At 33.7% G+C, this 21385-nt stretch overlaps 1 protein-coding gene across 1 annotated transcript in view; it reads left to right on the forward strand.

Annotated features, from left to right (window-relative positions):
- The window catches only part of LOC133183413 (uncharacterized), a 26350-nt gene extending 6494 nt beyond the window's left edge, over nucleotides 1-19856 (forward strand). Inside the window, exons 2-13 of the mRNA XM_061318376.1 lie at nucleotides 6821-6865; nucleotides 10014-10101; nucleotides 10281-10384; nucleotides 15489-15584; nucleotides 15894-15983; nucleotides 16853-16903; nucleotides 17208-17544; nucleotides 18017-18074; nucleotides 18685-18726; nucleotides 18922-19032; nucleotides 19252-19357; nucleotides 19616-19856. Coding sequence (XP_061174360.1) covers nucleotides 6839-6865; nucleotides 10014-10101; nucleotides 10281-10384; nucleotides 15489-15584; nucleotides 15894-15983; nucleotides 16853-16903; nucleotides 17208-17544; nucleotides 18017-18074; nucleotides 18685-18726; nucleotides 18922-19032; nucleotides 19252-19357; nucleotides 19616-19711 — 1206 coding nt within the window. The 5' untranslated portion in view covers nucleotides 6821-6838 and the 3' untranslated portion in view covers nucleotides 19712-19856. The remainder of the gene's footprint in view (nucleotides 1-6820; nucleotides 6866-10013; nucleotides 10102-10280; nucleotides 10385-15488; nucleotides 15585-15893; nucleotides 15984-16852; nucleotides 16904-17207; nucleotides 17545-18016; nucleotides 18075-18684; nucleotides 18727-18921; nucleotides 19033-19251; nucleotides 19358-19615) is intronic.
- The last annotated feature ends 1529 nt before the right edge of the window (nucleotides 19857-21385 follow it).

The following is a 21385-nucleotide window of genomic DNA, read 5'->3' on the forward strand; positions in this document are numbered from 1 at the left end:
TCATATTTATATGAATGCATCCTCAGGTAGTGAAGATTCAAGTTTAAATCATGACCCCCCGGGGGTAGGGCGGGGCCACAATGGAGGATCAAAGTTTTACATAGAAATATATAGGAAAAATCTTTAAAAAATCTTCTTCTCAGGAACAGCAAAGCCCTGATTGATCATATTTATGTGGAAGTATCCTCAGGTAGTGTAGATTCAAGTTTTTACAAATCATGACCCCCGGGGGTAGGGCGGGGCCACAATGGAGGATCAAAGTTTTACATAGAAATATATAGGAAAAACCTTTAAAAATCTTCTTCTCAAGAACAGCAAAGCCATGATGAGTCATATTTATATGGAAGCATCCTCAGGTAGTGTAGATTCAAGTTTGTTCAAATCATGACCCCCGGGGGTAGGGCGGGGCCACAATGGAGGATCAAAGTTTTACATAGAAATATATAGGAAAAATCTTTAAAAATCTTCTTCTCAATAACAGCAAAGCCATGATGAGTCATATTTATATGGAAGCATACTCAGGTAGTGTAGATTCAAGTTTGTTCAAATCATGACCCCCGGGGGTAGGGCGGGGCCACAATGGAGGATCAAAGTTTTACATAGAAATATATAGGAAAAACCTTTAAAAATCTTCTTCTCAATAACAGCAAAGCCCTAATTGGTCATATTTATATTGCAACATCCTCAGATTGTGTAGATTCAAATTTGTCCATATCATGACCCCCGGGGTAGGGCGGGGCCACAATGGAGGATCAAAGTTTTACATAGAAATATATAGGAAAAACCTTTAAAAATCTTCTTCTCAATAACAGCAAAGCCCTAATTGGTCATATTTATATTGCAACATCCTCAGGTTGTGTAGATTCAAATTTGTCCATATCATGACCCCTGGGGGTAGGGCGGAGCCACAATGGAGGATCAAAGTTTTACATAGAAATATATAGGAAAAATCTTTAAATAGCTTCTTCTCAGGAACAGCAAAGCCCTAATTGGTCATATTTATATGAAAGCATCCTCAGGTAGTGTAGATTCAAGTTTGTTCAAATCATGACCCCCCGGGGGTAGGGCGGGGCCACAATGGAGGATCAAAGTTTTACATAGAAATTTATAGGAAAAATCTTTAAAAATCTTCTTCTCAGGAACAGCAAAGCCCTGATTGATCATATTTATGTGGAAGTATCCTCAGGTAGTGTAGATTCAAGTTTGTTCAAATCATGACCCCCGGGGTAGGGTGGGGCCACAATGGAGGATAAAAGTCTGAAATAGAAATATATAGGAAGATATGTTCTGATGAAGAACTGCAAAGCCATGATTAGTCATTTTGATATGGAAGCATCCTCAGGTAGTGTAGATTCAAGTTTGTTAAAATGATGACCCCAGGGGATAGGGATGGGCCATAATGGGGGATCGAAAATTTTACATAGGAACATATAGGAAAATATCTTCTTCTCAAGAACTGAAAATCATGTTTAGTCATTTTGATATGGAAGCATCCTCAGGTAGTGTAAATTCAATTTTGTTCAAATGATGACCCCTGAGGGTAGGGTGGGGCCCAATAAGGGGATCGAAAGTTTTACATAGGAACACATAGAAAAAAATTTCTTCTCAAGAACAGAAAAGCTATGTTTAGTCATACTGATATGGAAGCATCCTCAGGTAGTGTAGATTCAAGTTTGTTCAAATGATGACCCCTGGGATAGGGAGGAGCCACAATGGGGGATCAAATTTTTACAGAGGAATATATTTGAATTTTTTTAAAATCTTCTCAAGTACAACAAAGCCATTTGTTAAAACAAATTATATATTGACATGGAAGCATCATCAGGTAGTTTAAAATTCAAGCCCCCCCCCCCCCCCCCCCCCCCCCCCCCCCCGGGAATCTTTTCAATACTGAACTGATTTGTGCTTTTGCCTTGCCAATGTGCTCAGGTGAGCGATGTGGCCCATGGGCCTCTTGTTTTTAATAATTATAGTAAATTGTTCTGTGGGAGAAAATTAGTTGGAGGTAGGTGAAATAACTCTCCCATAACTATATTTAACTTTGATATGATATTGCAAGGAACTCCCAGTATTTTGGGAAATACTTTTATACTTTTGTAAAGAATGAGTGCACTTTAGTACGTCATTTGGAACCTTTTCGGCTACCCATTTTAAGCTTTACATTACAATATATCGCTTAATAAATCTATGATTATTGTGCAAGCATATTCTTTTGATATTTATTCCTTGAATTTTTTGTCATATATATTTCTATAATTACAGACAATGTCATTGAAAAGAACATGTACAAGCCTTAAATTCCGGAAATTTGAACGGGACCACTTTCGAATTTAAGGTATCCGCAAATAGGCGGAGACATTTAAAAATCGCATGGATGTGGAATGTAAACACTAGCACATATGATTTTTTTGACACTGCGAATTTAGATGGAGAAGAGAGAGATTGTGTAGTTTCATGGTGCACAAATAATGATTCTAGTGTTTAGAGATGGGGAAGATGTCTCGCCCTGCAGATCATTATACAGAGGCAACACGAGCCTGTACATGTACTTACTAATCACACTGCCTATACCAGAATTCTTTCAAAACACCCCTAATGAAAAATATAAAGTAAAATTAGAGACATATAATCTTCAAACCCTATTAAAATTTGAGCAAAAATCTTCCATAGTTTGAAGTTGGAAGTACGATAGATACTGTCACAATAGAAACTTTCAATGACAAACACAATGAAATGTTCAATGAAAGCCTTATCGTATCAAACAGTGGAATGTCACGTGAGTAAATTGATTATAATATCAATCGTTGACACTCGGTGAAGTGTTAATGTAGTGGCTAATTCGATCGTAGTTTGGAGACTTTTTCAAAAAATTAGATATGAGCCGCAATTTGTCCAACATTGTCCTTTGGATATGTATAAGTTTAAGTCAAAATACACATTCTGTGCAAATGAGAACAATGGACAAGTTGCGGCTCGATGTAAACAATGTCGTTGAAAACTGGTATGCATATGAATAACAATAGAAATGTGACAAAACTGTTAGACCCCCGTCTCAAAAGCTAATGTTGCTTGGCATTACTTAATACTTTCATGTAATATAATATACCAAAACCTGCTCTTAAATTACATTGTTTAATACCTATAAAACATAAAGTTTATGAACTTCGGAATTTTATTTTGCGCAAAACACCGGGACCCAACTCTCAGTAGCTTAAGTGCACTCATCCTTTATTTATAATTCCCTAGAACTTAATTCTCCCATTTGAGAATATTTTATTCCCATTGGGAGAGAAATAATATTTCTGTGGGAGCAAGAAATAGGGATAATCATTCAGAGAGATTGTTGAAATTAAATACAACAAGCAATAATAAATTTTTATACATTTTAATCCTGACTAAGAGTTCTTTTGTCCAATATACAGAATTGGGAGACCCACAAGTTGCATAAGGGAGAAAACCCCTGAATGGCAACATTTATTTGAAAGCTTTCCGAGGTAGTGTAGATTTTGAATTGTTCAAATTATGAGGTAGGGTGAGGCCACAATAAGTATTACAAGGGGGAAAATCTGAAGAACAGCAGGACCAAAGTTACTCAGGTGAGCGTTGTGGCCCATGGGCCTTTTTTTTAATTTTCTGAATATATATTGTGGAGGTCCTTAATCCGTGAGGTCCTTAAATCAGTGGCATCTGCTTTAGGGGTGGTGCGAGCAAGGTGAGAAGATGTTTATTAAATACCTGTTAACATTATAGTTCAGATCACCCTTTTCTTTATACATGTATATTGTTTTAACTTCCATACGAATAGAATAAACATAAAAAAGTAGGAACCCAGCAGCCGAGTTGTGTTTTATTCAACTTTATGCTCATATACAAGGCTGCAGCATACATATTACTTAGACATTAATATTATGCATTTATTAATAGCTCATTTTAAACTCTAAATCATGTTATTTTTGAATAAATCAATTTCTACATTATACTGAAAAAAAAAACACAAAAAATTTCCTACAAAATAATTGAAAGATATCAGTCTTATATTGCTGAAATCATATTTTTAGAGGGATGTCTTAAAGATCCATTAAATAAAATTTTAATGTAGCCTATTCCTTCATAAATTTTTGTCCCAAGGATGGGGCTAAGTAGATCATACATGTATATATATATGTAAAATGCATTACATGTATATCTTTATTCATCTCCGTTACTCCCACACACCTAGGGAGATAAACTACATACAAGTTTGGCATATTGAGTCCAGAGTTCCATTCCCAGGTAGGTCTAAATTGTTCATAACTTGAGAAAACTAGGATACCTGTAACAGCCATCTGCCCTCTTCTTCTTTTTTAAAATGACATTTGATTTGATTCAATAGCTGTACTATAATAGTATAATTACATAATGTTTATCTAAAGTGAACTGAAAACAATTATCAGATGTTACGCTTTTTATTATAGTGGATTTCAATGTGTAGCAATAATCAGAGTGACCTTTCAACCTAAATTTAAAAATTTAATAAGGGGTTTTCCCTCAAATTTTAAAAGGATTTAAAGGAAATTTGATAGAAGTTTCATGCAGTCTGGTTTTTCTGATTTTTGAGAGAAAAAAGTTTTAATATAATGTTCATGAACCAAATCCTGCTTTATTGTAATTGATCTGTTTTAAAAATATTCTACTTTACACAACTGTGCAGACTGTATTTAAATAACATGTACATTATAGATAAACATTTCATGTGTTGTGTGTCTTAAATCAAAATGCATCATAGCTACCTACAAAAATACAAGAAGGTAGCTAATATTGAACAAAAACTTGATACAGAATTGTAACCTCAAGGCCAATATTTCTTTAAGACGAATATTTCTTTTAGATATGGGGCGGGCCACCATTAATGCATTATACATGTAACTTCATGTGTCCCACAATGTTCTATATATACCCATATATGCTAGCACTTTTACAGTATTGCTTCCATGAAAGGAGTTGTAAACAAAATTGATATCTGGCATTGTACAACAGTCAATCCACATTGGTCTATTGATTTTTTTTACATTGTAAAAAAAAGTAAGCTTGGATGATGTTGTCAGTATATATATATAATCAGATCAGATGCTGCAGTCATTTACTAAATAAATGATGAACCAGCCCTCTGCATTTTGGCAGTCTGATCATCTTCCAATGGTGTTAACATTCCCAGTGTGATGTATACTGACTATAAAATGCACCAATTTCTGTTTAATACTACTGTAATGTCTTTGATAGAAGCCTCCAATACTTTAAGGTGGAATATATACTGTAGTGCACAGTGTGTCTTAGAGTGTTTCATTGAATTAAGGAAGCAAAATATTTCCATCATGAATAGACACTATTATAACTAACATGGCTCCATTCTGAATAGAATGACAGGATCAAGTTTCATGTGCACAGGAAATAATTATAACAGGGAAGATGGGTAAGGAAGAAATACTGTGAAATAAGCTACAAATCATGTATCAATGAAAGATTATTAAAAAAAAAAAAAAAAAAGAAATCGGAAGGAAATAAAAATATATTGGGTTACTGCTGAGGCTTTTTAAGAAAGAAAAGTGAGGTGAGAGGTTGAATCAAGAGCCGTAAACACTTGTGTAAATAAAATTCACTAACAAGTATTGGGTGTTTAGTCTGCTGTGAGTTTTTTTTTTTTTTTTTTTTTTTTTTTTTTTTTTTTTTTTTTTTTTGAAGGATTTTTTTTACGACTAGTGCTCTTGAATACTTTTAGGTTATTTAAATTGACTTTGCTGGAATTATGTGCATGTAAGGTCAATTGTGCAGTTTTGTGTAATATTATTACATGTATACTGGACTGTTAATCATTGTGCAGTGATGTGAAATGTAATTGAACAAAGCAGGTAATTAATTTATTGGCCGTTTTAAAGTATGCCTAAGTTCTTGATTAACTAGAATCTAGAAACAAATATGATCTTAATGATTTTACTGTAAGTCATAAACATTCTTGAGCAGATATTTTTAAAGAGTTTTCTACACAGAAGTTATTCTGAAAAAAGAGGAGTAATTTATCTTTTAAACATAAGTCCTGATAAAAGGAAGTGTTATTAAACTTGCAAATTTGCATGTGAAAGGAAGTGTTAGAACAAAATTGCTCTAAATTAGTTTTGTTATTAGAATTGAAGATTGATGTTGATGCAGGAAATGTGTAATTTAGATTTAATAATGTACCAATATATATATATATATATATATATATATATATATATATATTTGGGAAATGCAGTTTTTCATGCTAAATATTCTGTTACTCAGTGGGTATGTTGTGTTCTGATTTTAGATGAGCTGCAATAGGCTTTCCATGTAATAATATATTAAGTTTATAAAATCAATTAAATGAATGTTATTACATGTACTTTGAAGCTTGGTGGCACTTGGATTATTACAAGAACATGTATAGATTTTAGGTCTTTGAAAGGTTTCCAAATCAATTCTGTTATTTACTCTATAAATAAGCTTGACTGTCAAATAAAAACATAGAGCATATATATTTAATTGACTAGACAATTATTTATATTCAAGGGAAAAGAGATCAAAGTACAGGAAATGAAAATATTTTTTTTCTGATTTAGTTGACCATTCTACAAATGTGAATGCCTTCTATAAGAACCGGTAGGACATATATATCAGAAATGATTGATAAATGGAATGCCATCAGAGGCAGTAGATATATATGTATAAATGTAAGATGATGAAAACTTAGAGGTTTAATTTGTAAGCATTATTTTAGGTTCTTACGCTACATACTTTTATAAACTGTTTTTAATGTCTGTTTCAGGCTGATAGAAACTAGGTAATGAATACAAAGGAATCGGAGAGCAAGGTAGGTATGAAGAGATACTGTTTTTAGCCCACCTGAGCTGAAAGCTCAAGTGAGCTTTTCTGATCACCTGTTGTCCATTGTCCGTCTGTAAACTTTTCACATTTTTTGTCACCAATATCTTCTTAATCATATGGGAGAAAAAAAAGTGAATACATGTACTTGTATATATTGATAACAAAGTTTGTTCAACAAGTATTGCATTGTACTCTTTTTTATTAAGCACCAGTCTCTTCTCTTTAGAGAAGTGGACATGCTTTTGCCTACATCCAGGATATGGGCGAGAGCCTGTCCACTTCTCTAAAGAGAATAGCACCAGTCATGAATATGCCTGGGGAATATTGTGTTTGTCATGTCTGTCTGTAGCTCTTTCATCCTTCCATCCTGTCCTTCCCTCTGTTCTTCACATTGTGCTTTTTAGTCAATTTTTAAAAGAAACTGTTCATGATATTTTTATCAGACTTAATACAAAGATACATATTGGTGAGAGCAGTTGTGTTATAATTCTCTGTAACCTTGCTTATAACAGACCTCACTGTTCCTCATCTTGCATTGATTTCACTTTCAAAGAGAGTGGTTAGAGGGTTTGCTTTAGAGTCGCAGAGTAAGGAGTTGATCCTTACATCACAGGTTTGAATCCACTGTGTGACTTGGAGTCTGTCCTTCAGATGAGACTATATAAACTGAGGTCCCGATCGCAGTAGGTGCTGGCACAAAAAAGATCCCTCCACTGCTCAAAGGTGTAAGTGCCAAGTACAGATCTAAATTTGCAGCCCCCCACTGGTAAGTGTTGGCATATATCAATATGAGTGAAAAATTCTCGAAGGGATGTTAAACAGCAAACAAACGAACTTTCAAAGAAAGTAGCTGTGAAGGTAGCCATCAAACATCCACTGATTGTCTTTATTTTCTACTATGATATTCCCTATGACCATGAACTTTACTTTTTAGCTCACCTGAGCTGAAAGCTCAAGTGAGCTTTTCTGATCACCTGTTGTCTGTCGTCCGTCTGTCTGTCCCTCCGTCTGTAAACTTTTCAAATTTTCAACTTCTTCTGAAGAACTATTGGGCCAATTTTAACCAAACTTGGTACAAAGCATCCTTGGGTAAAGGGGGGGGGCGTTTAAATTGTTAAAATGAAGGACCAAGTCCCCTTTCAAGGGGAGATAATCAAGAAAATACAAAAATAGGGTGGGGTCATTAAAAAATCTTCTTCTCAAGAACCACTTGGCCAGAAAAGCTGAAACTTATGTGGAGGCATCCTGGGGTAGTGTAGTTTCTAAATTATTCAAATCATAATCCCTGGGGGTAGGGCGGGGCCACAATAGGGAATCCAAGTTTTACATTGAAATATATACGAACAATCTTTAAAAATCTTCTCCTCAAGAACCACTGGGCCAGAAAAGCTGAAACTTATGTGGAAGCATCCTGGGGTAGTGTAGATTCTATATTGTTCAAATCATGACCCCAGGGGTTAGAGCGGGGCCACAATAGGGAATCCAAATTTTACATTGAAATATGTAGAAAAAATCTTTAAAAATCTTCTTCTCAAGAATAACTGGGACCGAAAAGCTGAAACTTATATGGAAGCATCCTGGGGGTAGTGTAGATTCTAATTTTTACAAATCATGACCCCTGGGGGTAGGGCGGGGCCACAATATGGAATCCAAGTTTTACATTGAAACATATAGTAATAATCTTTAAAAATCTTCTTCTCAAGAACCACAGGGCTAGAAAAGCTGAAACTTATGTAGAAGCATCCTTGGGTAGTCTAGTTTCTAAATTATTCAAATCATGACCCATGGGGGTAAGTCGATGCCACAGTAGGTACTACAAGGGGGATAATCAGATGAAACACAGCGAAGCCAAAGTCACTCAGGTGAGTATTGTGGCCCATGGGCCTCTTGTTCTCGTTTTGACTTACTTCATCTTATTGAATTTTATGCAACTCCAATCAACTTCATACACAGATAAATCTTTGTGAGTTCCTCTCAACCATACCTTCTTGATAGAGATATTTATAAATTTGCTAAATATAGAAACAATGAGATATAATTTAACTGTTTAAAATAGATAGATAGGATTAGTCAACACTACATAATTACATATTGCTTCTAAAGGCAACAACTGAATTTAAAATATCAGTTCTGTATTTTAAAAAAATATGAAAATAGAGCTGTACTATAAGCTCAAACCAAAGAAAAAAAGGTACTACATAATTATATTATTATACACCCACTTGAAAAGGGGGTGGGGTATATAGTGATTAGGGTGTCCATCCGTACTTCCATGCATATGCCTGTTATGCTTGGGGGTAGCAATCCCTTACCTGCAACTCCACCTATACCATGAAATAAAATTAAATTTCACAGAGTCTTTATTACATAGTGCCATCGTGCACCTCATATTTTGCATTTCCATGACATATATTTAGAGTTTCCCATAGCAGAACATGGAACTGCCATTCTTTCAATAATATTGGGGGTACCCATCTCTTATCCTTCAACTCCTCCTATACCACTGAATAAAATTTAATTGACTTTAACAGAATCTTTATTACATTTTGCAATTGTACACCACCTATAATACGTTTTGATTGGACAGGTATTTGGGGTTTCCCTTAGCAAAACTTGTACTTTACCATTATATATACGAGGGAGTGGGGTATATTCTTTTGTGAGCTCAGTGCTCACAATACCTTTAGTTTCTTTTCATGTTGCAATACAAATGTACCATTCGGCGGAGAATTCATTCTTTCTAGTTTGTCAAGAATCACTTTTTATGCGCCTGGATCGATAGATCGGAGGCGCATATTGTTTTTGTCCTGTCTGTCTGTTTGTCTGTCTGTTGTCAACTTTAACCTTCACCATAACTTTTGAACCATGAGAGATAGAGACTTCATAGTTGGTATGCATACTCCACTAATTAAGTTCTTTCAAATGACACCAAGGTCAATGACCTTGTGCCTTGACTGTGACCTATATGCTAAAAATAGCTTTTTCGAACTTTGTTGCCGCCGGGTGCATAGTGTTTCACAAACACATCTTGTTGATGCATGAAATATTTCATAAATGCTTGGTAGAAGTCCCTGTAGTTTATTTTGTAAATTTTTTTTTCTTATTTCACTATTCATATTGTTTTTCTTCAACAGGACCCTTCTCCTTTGCGAAGTAAATCAAAATACAATAAATTTCACAAATTATTCAAAGCTGTGCCTGAAGAGGAATACCCACTCAATGGTAACATGTTACAGAATTGTATTAGTAATATGGTTTCATGTCTGGTATATAGTAAACATTGAAAGTTAGGGAAAAAAATGTTTGTGTTATTATTATTATGTGTATAACGTAAATGCAGTGTTGCTATTTGATGCTGTGAACAATGTTAAGAATCATGGTGTGTGGGTTTTCAATTACAGATTATTCATGTGCCTATATTGGAGATATTCTGTTACATGGAAGCATATACATATCACAGAACTGGATTTGCTTTTACTCCAAGATACGGGCCCGTGGGCGAAGGGTAAGATAGTTAGAAGCTTTGTTGAAAAGGAACTATTATTGAAGCAATTATGTATGTACACTTTGAAAAATTAGTGTCTTTGCTAGTATTCCCTTACTACTTTCATCGTATTTAAGAAATAATTCCGTTTGCAGGATTTGTTGGAGAATATACCCCGATAGTCGAAAGATCTTGTTGGCAAATTAAAACTGAGTCTGAAGGGTGTGAGTCTGAAGGGTGAGAATTTTATTTGCAAACAAAATCTCAAAACTGAGGGGTATATTCTTCAACAGTTCCAAAGATGAGGAAATTATTTCTATTCTGGCAAATATTCAAATTTCTGTGTAGAGAAATGCAGAATCTAGATTTGGACATCATCAAAAGTGTCTTATGACATCACAACCGAATGCTACTCCTCGTTCATTTGTATCTCCGGCATTAGAAAAAGTGCAATGTAATCTGAACCCAAAATAAATTTTTTCCCACTGATATGTGTTATAATCGAAAGAAACTTTTATCCTTTTCCTAGTGAACATAGTCAAAATTAGAGAATTTGAATTAATTGATAATTTGATGATGAATGTGATTTATTGGAGAATAATGCAGGCCACATTATCTCTTTGATCTCTGCATTGACCATAGTAGATTTACTTGTAATATGTTTTTAATATAAACCAAACCTGAGGCACCTAGAAAAAGTAATATAGACAAAACTGGTTTATATTTCCATATACATGTATCTAGGAATCCAAAGGAAAACAATCATTGATTATTGTCATGTTAAGAGAAATTTAATATGATGTTTGTATGTTACATTTATTAGCTCACCTGAGCTGAAAGCTCAAGTGAGCTTTTCTGATCACCTGTTGTCCGTCGTCCGTCCGTCCATCTGTAAACTTTTCACATTTTCAACTTCTTCTCAAGAACCACTGGGCTAATTTTAACCAAATTTAGTACAAAGCATCCTTGAGTGAAGGGGAGTTTAAATTGTTAAAATAAAGGGCCAATCCCCTTACAAGGGGAGATAATCAAGAAAAGACAAAAACAGGGTGGGGTCATTAAAAAATCTTCTTCTTAAGAACCAATGGGTCAGAAAAGCTGAAACTTAGGTGAAAGCATCCTTGGGTAGTGTAGATTCAAAATTGTTCAAATCATGACCCCCGGGGGCAGGGCGGGGCCACAATAGGGAATCCAATTTTACATTGAAATACATAGAAAAAATCTTTAAAAATCTTCTTCTCAAGAACCAGGGCCAGAAAAGCTGAAACTTATGTGGAAGCATCCTTGGGTAGTGTAGATTCTAAGTTGTTCAAATCATGACCCCCAGGGGAAGGGCGGGGCCACAATAGGGAATCCAAGTTTTACATTGAAATACATAGAAAAAATCTTCTTCTCAAGAACCCCTGGGCCAGAAAAGCTGAAACTTATTTGGAAGCATCCTTGGGTAGTGTAGATTCTAAATTATTCAAATCATGACCCCCAGGGGCAGGGCGGGGCCACAATAGGGAATCCAAGTTTTACATTGAAATATATAGAAAAAATCTTTAAAAATCTCCTTCTCAAGAACCATTGGGCCAGAAAAGCTGAAACTTAATGTGGAAGCATCCTAGGGTAGTGTAGATTCTAAATTGTTAAAATCATGACCCCCGGGGGCAAGGCGCGGCCACAATAGGGAATCCAAGTTTTATATTGAAATATATTGAAAAAAAATCTTCTTCTCAAGAACCACTTGGTCAGAAAAGTTGAGACTTTTGTAGAAGCATCCTGGGGCAGCATAAATTCTAAATTATTCAAATCTTGACCCCTGGGGGTAGGGCGGGGCCACAATAGGGAATCCAAGTTTTACATTGAAATATATAGGAAAAATCTTTAAATATTTTTTCCTCAAGAACCACTTGGCCAGTAAAGCTGAAACTTATATGGAAACATCCTAGGGTAGTGTAGATTTTAAATTGTTAAATTCATGACACCCATGGGTAGGCGGGGCCACAGTAGGTATTAAAAAAAGATTGTCTGGTGAAGAACAGCAGGGCCAGAGTTATTCAGGTGAGCGTTGTGGCCCATGGGCCTCTTGTATAATAATGTGGTGGTTTGTTTGTACTATGCTGAAATAGTAGTCAGGGTTTCATCGCACAGAACCCAGCCCTGACAAAGCCCTAGCTGCCCTAATGTTTTCACATACTTTGAAATCCTTATATTTAATGGGATTCACTTTTTGTGGATTTCAGTGGTAACTTTTATATACAAATCTACAGCCTTAATGAATATTGAAATATAGATGATGTCTGTCATAAGGAGACATTCACTACATATTCACACCACAAAAATTAGCCCCATCAAATTAAAATGTTTGCACAGTAAAAGGCAACACCATGCACTCTCTCTGGTCATTTTCATTACCAATTAATTTCTTCATGTCAATATTTACAAAGTTTTGTTAGTCTGTATATAAAGTGTTTTGAACACTAAATTCACATGCAGTAGTTACAACCAAGAACATTTAAGTCACATGCAGTAGTTACAACCAAGAACATTTAAGTCACATGCAGTAGTTACAACCAAGAAATACACACTAACTATTGTGAGATAGTGCCATTAGGTTTTATAAGTGCTGTGAGTACAATGTACTTCAAAAGTAGTGAGATATCAAATATATAATGAGAGACTTATAGGAAGCATAATAATTTTACATAGAAGAATCTGTTTTGTATTCCTTATAGAATGGTCACTGACATAAGCCATGGTATTGGATAAATAGCAATTATAGTTTGAATTCTAACCATCATAACAGTTAGTACTAGATAACAATTTTTTATTGAGGTGTTTACACTATATTTATTAGTATTGATGAACATCTTCAACAAGAAATGCCTCAGTTGACAATGGTTTCTTAGGGTGAAAATTTTCAATATTGCAGTATTTATTTAATATACAGTAAAACTTGTTGAATCCGGATGTTGTGCATTCCGGCATGTTGTTCAGTCCGGCGTAATATTTTAGTCCCTTGTATTTCTTTATAATTTATGTTTAATAAATGTTGTGCAATCCGGATCTTGCCTATTCTGTAAACCGGCCGCTATTTAAAGAACTAACTGCTCATAATTAGTACAAATTAGCTCCTCTAATCCGGCCACTTATTTTTACCTGTGCCCGCCCCGCTAGTCATTAGAGAAGTCTCGCGTGGGGTAATTATTCAATAATTTGCTGTCCCGTTAATGATCTGTCCTGTATCGACAGTTTAGATTTTAACAAACGTGATGAAAAACATCATTTATGGCTCAAGTAAGTCGAGGAAACTTGCAAAAGAACAAGTGATAGTGATGGTTGCGTGTAGCATGTCTGTAGAAAAACTTGGAGACTTATTCATGACCTCCTTTCTACTTTCGTTTTGCGTGCAAAACGTGCATTACTTCCCTTTGTGTCGCTAATTTACAACGACCATAATGACAGAAGATTTTGGTCCAATATTCATTATAACATTTGAAATTAACAGTGTCTAAATATTCAAACATATTAATTTTAAAAGAAAGAAATTAAGTAGGAATCTGTCCCTAACAAAATAATATTTACAGTAAGATGAGGTTTCGGAGTGTGTTTAAAACATTTAAAGATTTTCAAATTTAATAAATGAGCAAGAGATATTATATTTCGTTACTGAATAAAAAACTTAAACAGAAATGAAAATTCTGAAGAACAAACAGAGTTCAAAACAAACGACGATTTTTGCAAGTGAAACGTAAAAAATGACACATTTGATCAAGTATTTATTTACCACTCTTTGTTTATATCTATGTTATTTTTAACTTGCTATAACGGTTTAATTTTCTCCAATCCGGATGTTGTCTAATCCGGTCAAAAATTTTGGAACCGCTGGTCGACGGATTAGACAAGTTTTACTGTATTATACTGAATGTTTTTAAATTATACAAATAAAGATGAAGTGCATGTGCATAGATTCCATGCAGTCAATATTTTTTTTGGAATATCACCCTTCTTCTACCAGTGTTGACCATTGCTAAGTACTATTCTGCTGTAGGGCATGTACTTAGCCCCACCCAGGGCATGATTCCTGATATCAGAAGGCATCAATTTTTTTTTTTGGGGGGGGGGGTGTTATCTGCTCATTATTATCATGCAAACAATTTACCTGCTATGTTCACAAGTAAAAAAAGATTTTCAAAGGTGTAATGTAATTCAATATACATAGTATGACCAACCAGGCAGCACCCTGGAATGAATTACACCGTTGATGATGATGTATTATGATTATTGTCCTTCATGAATTCAGTGCTGAAAATAATAACAAGATGATTTTATTACCAATTTCAGAGTTGATAAATAATTTACAGGGACATGCTTCTATCTGATGTGCTAAAATTGACTCCTTTATAGGACAATCATTCTTTCCTATCGGTATTCTTATAGCATTTTCAATGCTTCACAGTACAACATGCTATATATCAGAGGTCATGTTTTCCCATTACTAATGGCTTGTCATCTGGGATTTCTTTTTTCAATATCACCAGCAGCATGTAATGAACTAGAAATGATTGACTTTATCTGTTTCAAACATTATAAGGATACATATCTACGAATATAAAACAAAATATATTGCACATTATTAACATTTCATGTGATTGCAACACAATGATGATATATTCCTATTTTTGACAGGTTTGATTGATAACTTTCAATATTAATTGTAATTAGAAGTTAACTTCAGCAATAAATACAGACTTGGCTTCGATTGTTTTTAAGGAAAGTGAAGGGTTGATGTAAAGACAATAATATGTCTGTGATAAACTTTTCGGACTGTAAAAGTGAATTACAGCTGTGGCTGCCTATTTTTGAGTTTATTTTGATGAAATCTCGGTATGTGTGGGAGTAGGGATTCTCCTGTTTCTCTTTATACTGACACCTGTAGGTGTCAATGAGAGGCTGAAGGCTAATCCTCTATCTTTATAGGACTAGGTCTCTTTACTCTATTGAATGAGGGAACATTCTTGTCTAAGATTTCCTAATGTAGCTGTACCAAATTTGTCATTAAATCAATAACGGAAAGCAGTGCATAGTGAGAGCAAACAGTTTAAAGACTGCAATGTAATATTTTTTCTGTTTTTTTCAGCTTCAGATTCCACTGGAGAAAGTGATCAGCATTACAAGGGAGAAAACAGCATTAGTGTTTCCAAATGCTATTGGTGTTCAGACTGCCGAGGAAAAGGTATGTTGTATAAAATAAAAGAGAGTTTGACAAAAGAAATGGAGGGAGTTAATGAGTGTAGGGTATAAGGTGAATACTGAATACAAGAATGTTGATTAGATTGATTAGCTTTGATTAAATATGCATACTGGTCTACATTGTTTATGGGTGTGAATTTCACATAAAAGGAATCTGCTGTTAATAAAATTGATGAAGTTGTTTTGAGACATTCTTAGTAGAATATTTTAGTAATCAAGACAAAACATTTGATTTAAAAAAAATGTAGAACACTGAAGTAGTTCTATGATATTGTATCTTTTCTACTTGTAGTATACATTTGGGTCTTTTCTCATGAGAGACAATGCATACAAGTTTATAAACACAGTATGGAAAAAAAACCAATCCATCAAGAGAATTCAGGTAATTTAAAAATTTGTGATTTTGCAATGAACATACTAGTACATGTAGTATGAAATTATATTATTAAACATGTAGTATTAACTTACAAAAAAGTAATTAATTGCCCATCTTAATAATTTGTGCTTTGTTGTTGTAAATGAGTTTGTGTTTTAAGACTTAAAAAGAAATCTCAGTAATGGATGATTTCTCGTAGTTCGTAGCAGAACATTCTTTTCATGTTTTAAATGTGGAATAGTTCTTTCTTCTTTAGTTTTCTGTTCTTTTTTGTTACTGCATTATGCTATATCCCCAGTGTTGTTAGCAGTTGCATCCCTGTTTTGTTTTCCTAAATAACTGAGCCCTATTTGAATCAAACTTGCAGAGCTGATGCATCAATAGATGCTTTTTGCTAGGTATGCTTTGGATGTCACATCAGACCTTTATTTTCTGATGTGTGGCTATAACTAAATGTGTGGAATAGTCCAAGCCTAAGTATCTGTAAGTCCTACCTTGCATAGATTATGTAGCAATGGATGCTTACTATCAAGCTTGGTTTGGATGGCTGGATCAATCTTGGTTTGGATGGTTATCTAACCTGTATTAAATGTATTAGTGAGCAAGTTAAAGATTTTGGAGCAAATCCATGCCCATTTTTGGAGCAGGTATGTTCACAAGTTACTATAAGCTATACCTAAACCAAACCTGCATTGACAGTGAATCAAGGGATGTTTAGACTGTACTCTTACATCAAATACTGTATTTTCCAGGGGTGTATGAAACACTTGGTGAGGCCTCACATCTAAATTCTAATGGTTGAGGATCAAGAGCACTGTAATCTCTGATTGCTTGTTTCAAAAAATTCTTGCTTTAGATGTATTTATTTTTTCCAGAATGATCATACATTTGATTTTCTAAAAGAAACTGCAGTACTTAATTCATCTGTAAGTAGATCAAAGATCAATTAAATGCAAGGCTAATGATTTAATTATTTTCATTATCTGATCTTAATTAACTTGCATTTGTAGTCTATTTTTGTTACCAGGTAATTGAAAATTCAGTGTACTTAATTCAAGACATCCTTATAAAAAATTGTTAGAAGAAACATAAATCAGGGTTATAATCAAGCAAAATAGTTTCTAATAAAGGAATATGTGTCAGGAATTTAATTTTACACAGTAATTTATTAACAAACTACTTATTTAAAGTATGGAAATAATACATTACAAAATCCTGAAATGATTGTAGGTCTCGACTCCTGTATTCTCCATTGGTCAATCAGAGTGTGAGGCCCAGGAAGAGGGAGCAGTGGAGGAGGAAGCCTGCTCTATAGAGGAATTCCCCCAGGGATGTGTTAACTGTGATAATCAGACTGTTCACACCAATTCAAGCTCTAATCAAAATAACAATGTAGTCACGTCAGACTCTTCTGATGTGGGCATGTGCAATCTTTGTGATAAATTAGACAGTGATAAACATGACAGTAGTAAGTTTCTTGAAAATGGCAAATCCCCAACCTCAGTCCGAAAAGATCCAGGCAAGGGACCAGTGATTCGTGCTTTTAACATTCCATATATTTTTGAATGTAAGTAGCATTCATTGGCAATTAATCATTTTAAAATTTTTTTATATATTCATGGTAGTCAAAGATCAATGTATGCATCCTTTTCGGTCGAAACACATTATACAGTACTGAAATTAATATATAAATCCTGTTGAAATTTACTTTTATGAGAAATCAGTTTATATCATGTACTAAAACCATCAAAGTGTATTGTATCACAAAATAACTCAATATCCCCTGTTGATTGAACAAAAATAAAAAAAAAAAAACATGTAAATTAGACAATTTTAGAACATTTTTGTCCTTCAATATTATTTTGAAAGGTAATTTGTTTTCCATTCTACGTATATTTAACATCTTAACATTAAATAATTAGATTTCTGCAATCATCTTGAAATCTTGAGATCAAAATCGATGCTTATTGAACCTGCTTCTTTTTATTCATCATTATAACCACTGATTGACCTTCCTTTCTTACACTTTTGTTTTGCAGGTTTTGAAGTGCATAAAATGATGGCTGCTTTTTCAGAATTAAGTTTAAAGTTTCAAAAGTAAGAGTACATTTCTTTTTATTAAAAGACCAGAATGCCTTGACCTTTAAAAATGGGGAAAAAGAATTGGGGGAGGTTATAAACATGTCCATCTGTTTTCCACAAATATTCCTGAGTATTTTGATTCTGCACTATGAACTTCCTGCGTACAAAGGTACAAAGTCAGTACAAAGGTTCTGACTGAATGCTTTTTCTTCCATGTGTTTGTTTGATACAAAGCTTTCCTGGGATTGGGGGTCAGTAGATAAAGTGTGATCCTTCTATTACAAAAAAGTAAAATCATTATATAGTTGCATGGTTGCCATGCAATCACATAAAAAAAAAATTCCAGAGGCTCTTATTACACCATTAGTTGTTCAAATGAGAAGCTTCCTTGTGGTGTTAGTTCCTTACTTGATTTGGATGTGGTGTAGTTTGTCAGAAAAGTCCCTGGAGAATACTTTTCAAATTTAAAAATAGGAACCTCAGTTTAGTTGTACTGATACACATATATATTTTTCATAATTATTGATTATGTCATACCTGTAATAAATATAGATTTTAGATTTATAGAAATCTTTCTTTGCTGAATGCCACACTATGTCATCAGGAGATATTTGTTTGTTTACAGGATACCCAGAACCAATTTGTTGTTAGCTGTTTGTTCTGTTATGTAAGTCATGAAAGATTTTTTACAAAAAGAATTTAATGACATTCAAGTTTAGAATGTAAACTTGGTCTTCATTTATTTTAAATATATTCAATATTGTTTACTTAAACTGAGGATGAATTATTGAAATTTGGGAATTTGACTTGTAGAAAAAAATAATGGTATTGTGCATGAAATATTGAAATCTGTACATTGTAGGATTTTGTTTTTAATGCTTTCTGCTGTTGCCCTTACATACAAGATTTTGGTTCTTCAAGCAAGAATTGATGGGAAAGAATTCTGGACCCCAGTGGCCAAACAAAACTGGAGGTACCATTTCCTAATTAATTTATTGAACTGTTTAAGATATCAGCCACTGATTCAAGAATAACAAACAAGAACTTAATTCTAATTATTTCATTATTAATCTTGGTTATTGTAGTCTATGCTATATTGAGCTGGAAGTCAAATGTTATACATAGCTGAAAACAATTTCTTTACTTTTTTGTGTTCTTAGAGGTTTGTATTTGTATAATACTTAATTTGTAGGAACAATCTTTACTCCAGTTTTTATGAACTGCAGGCCGGTTCACACATGGCCACCATACGACAACTTCACCAGGTTCTGGAAGCCAATCTCCACATGTTGGAGGAGGTTAGTCTCCTTTGTTTTTTTTTCCCCCTACATATTGTAAGTAGACCTAAATTTGTGTGTACATTGCTGTCCAGTTGTAAAGATGACTGGAAATTTTGTCAAAATGTGTGGATTAAATAGCAGTTGATAGGATAAGTTTGAAGAAAAAAATAAGATTTTTACCCATATTTTATCTCCAAATTTTAATGAAAGTTGAAATGTGACCTTGCATGTCTACATTTATCTACAAACTTGAAATATAATACTTTAAAATTTTAGATTGGTTTGAATCTGAAATCTTTACAAACAACAACAGGAGACTTAAACAATAATTGTCAAACCAAAGAAGAGAATTGCAAAAAGACCAAAGTGTAGTCAAATATCATATACCCACATCTTATGCCTCGGAATTGTGATGAATGTGTCATCAGCCTTTGATAAAGTGGACCTACATAAGACCAAGACTAGAGGAAAAAGTCATAATGGAGTGCCTGGTACTCTCTGTCTCCTTGTTTGTGGATATTTATTTTTAATCCATGATGTGTGAATGTTCTATGCACTCTTATTGATCTTTATTTAGGATAATGATGTCCTTTATAGATATTGTATACTATCAATGTATGAACATGTATAATCTATGAACATGTATAACCTATGAACATGTATAACCTATGAACAACCTTTTTCATCAAGTCTGTGATAATTATTTTTTTATTGTCACAAAAGTTAAGCCTGCCATCTTTATTTTTCATTGTGTGCAATCGGAGGTGTTTATTGAATGTGCTTTTGTTTTTGTTTTGTTTTTCATTGGAAAAGAATGTGATTACACCAAAAGTAGTATTGTTGCAACGCTGGTCCAAAAATTTTGTTCTGAAGTTCATTTTTATTGACTACTTGAATTCTGATCTGCTGCTACAAAGAAATATATACAATTTTATTTTTAGGATTTATAGCATGTAGTTCTACCGTATATAGTGTGTAAATGTAATAGATGCTTTTTTTTAAATTAAGGCAACTTTTATTTCAGACTGATACTTGAATGATTTTTTTATGAATAATCAGGAAAATAGTATGTTTTTATTTTCTTCTCAATATTAAACTACATGACATTCAGTGATTCAGCTGCAGTGATGTAGCTCTCCCTTTTTTTTTTTTTTTTGGGGGGGGGGGGGGGGGGGTTGAGGGCAATACACATGTAACTCTGTAGAATCTCTGTAATGGTGTAGTTGCAAGAATGATTTACCTCTGCAAATAATTTGGATCAACTCATCATTAGTTGTTTATTTTATTAACATTTCTTACATAAAGTTATAAAATCTAGTTATGCAAGTCATGAATTGATTAAAAACTGTAAGGATTAGTCCATATATTGGTCATTTTTCATGTACTAGTATGTCAATAGCACAACTTGAATTTGTCCACCATGATTACTGACCTTCATTGATTTTATCTTGGGACAGCCAATGAAAATTCAGGAGCGGATCTTGTAACTAAATATAGGAATCCCTTATTATAAGCCTACTTATCATTGTAAATAAGAAAAATTCCAACTTAAATGTTTTATTTATCGATGTTTTAGTGATAGCATATTGCAAAATCATTTTTACTTAATGAAGCCTTTCTTAATTTCATAGGCAATTTCAGTACATCATGTGTGACCTGTCATGGCTGTTGAAGTGACTGGTAAACTTGCAGTTTTATTTTACCATGGTTCAGTGCTATGTTGTTCATCATGAATTAAAATTTCATCTTATTCAAATAAGGCTATTTTAGAGGGATTATTGAAAGAAATGGCTCAAAAACATCAGATAAAATATATCTGAGAGGGCTACATTATTGCAGCTATCTGTGATTGAAAAATCTTTCATAGTTGGAAAAAATTGAGTTATTCCCCTTTTCACATGCTTATAAATAGACTTGTTTTTCTTGTTAATATATCTTATACAAAAGGGTGGAAAACATTATTTTAAGTTGACTATATATTATAATTTATATAAGAGAACAAAATGTAAGAATCAGTTGATATCATCATTTTGTGGATTGAATGAC

Source organism: Saccostrea echinata, unplaced genomic scaffold (assembly GCF_033153115.1).
Source record: "Saccostrea echinata isolate AGI-Se365-2 ecotype Australia unplaced genomic scaffold, CSIRO_AGI_Sech_v1 ptg000009l, whole genome shotgun sequence".
Classification (NCBI taxonomy): Eukaryota; Metazoa; Mollusca; class Bivalvia; order Ostreida; family Ostreidae; genus Saccostrea; species Saccostrea echinata.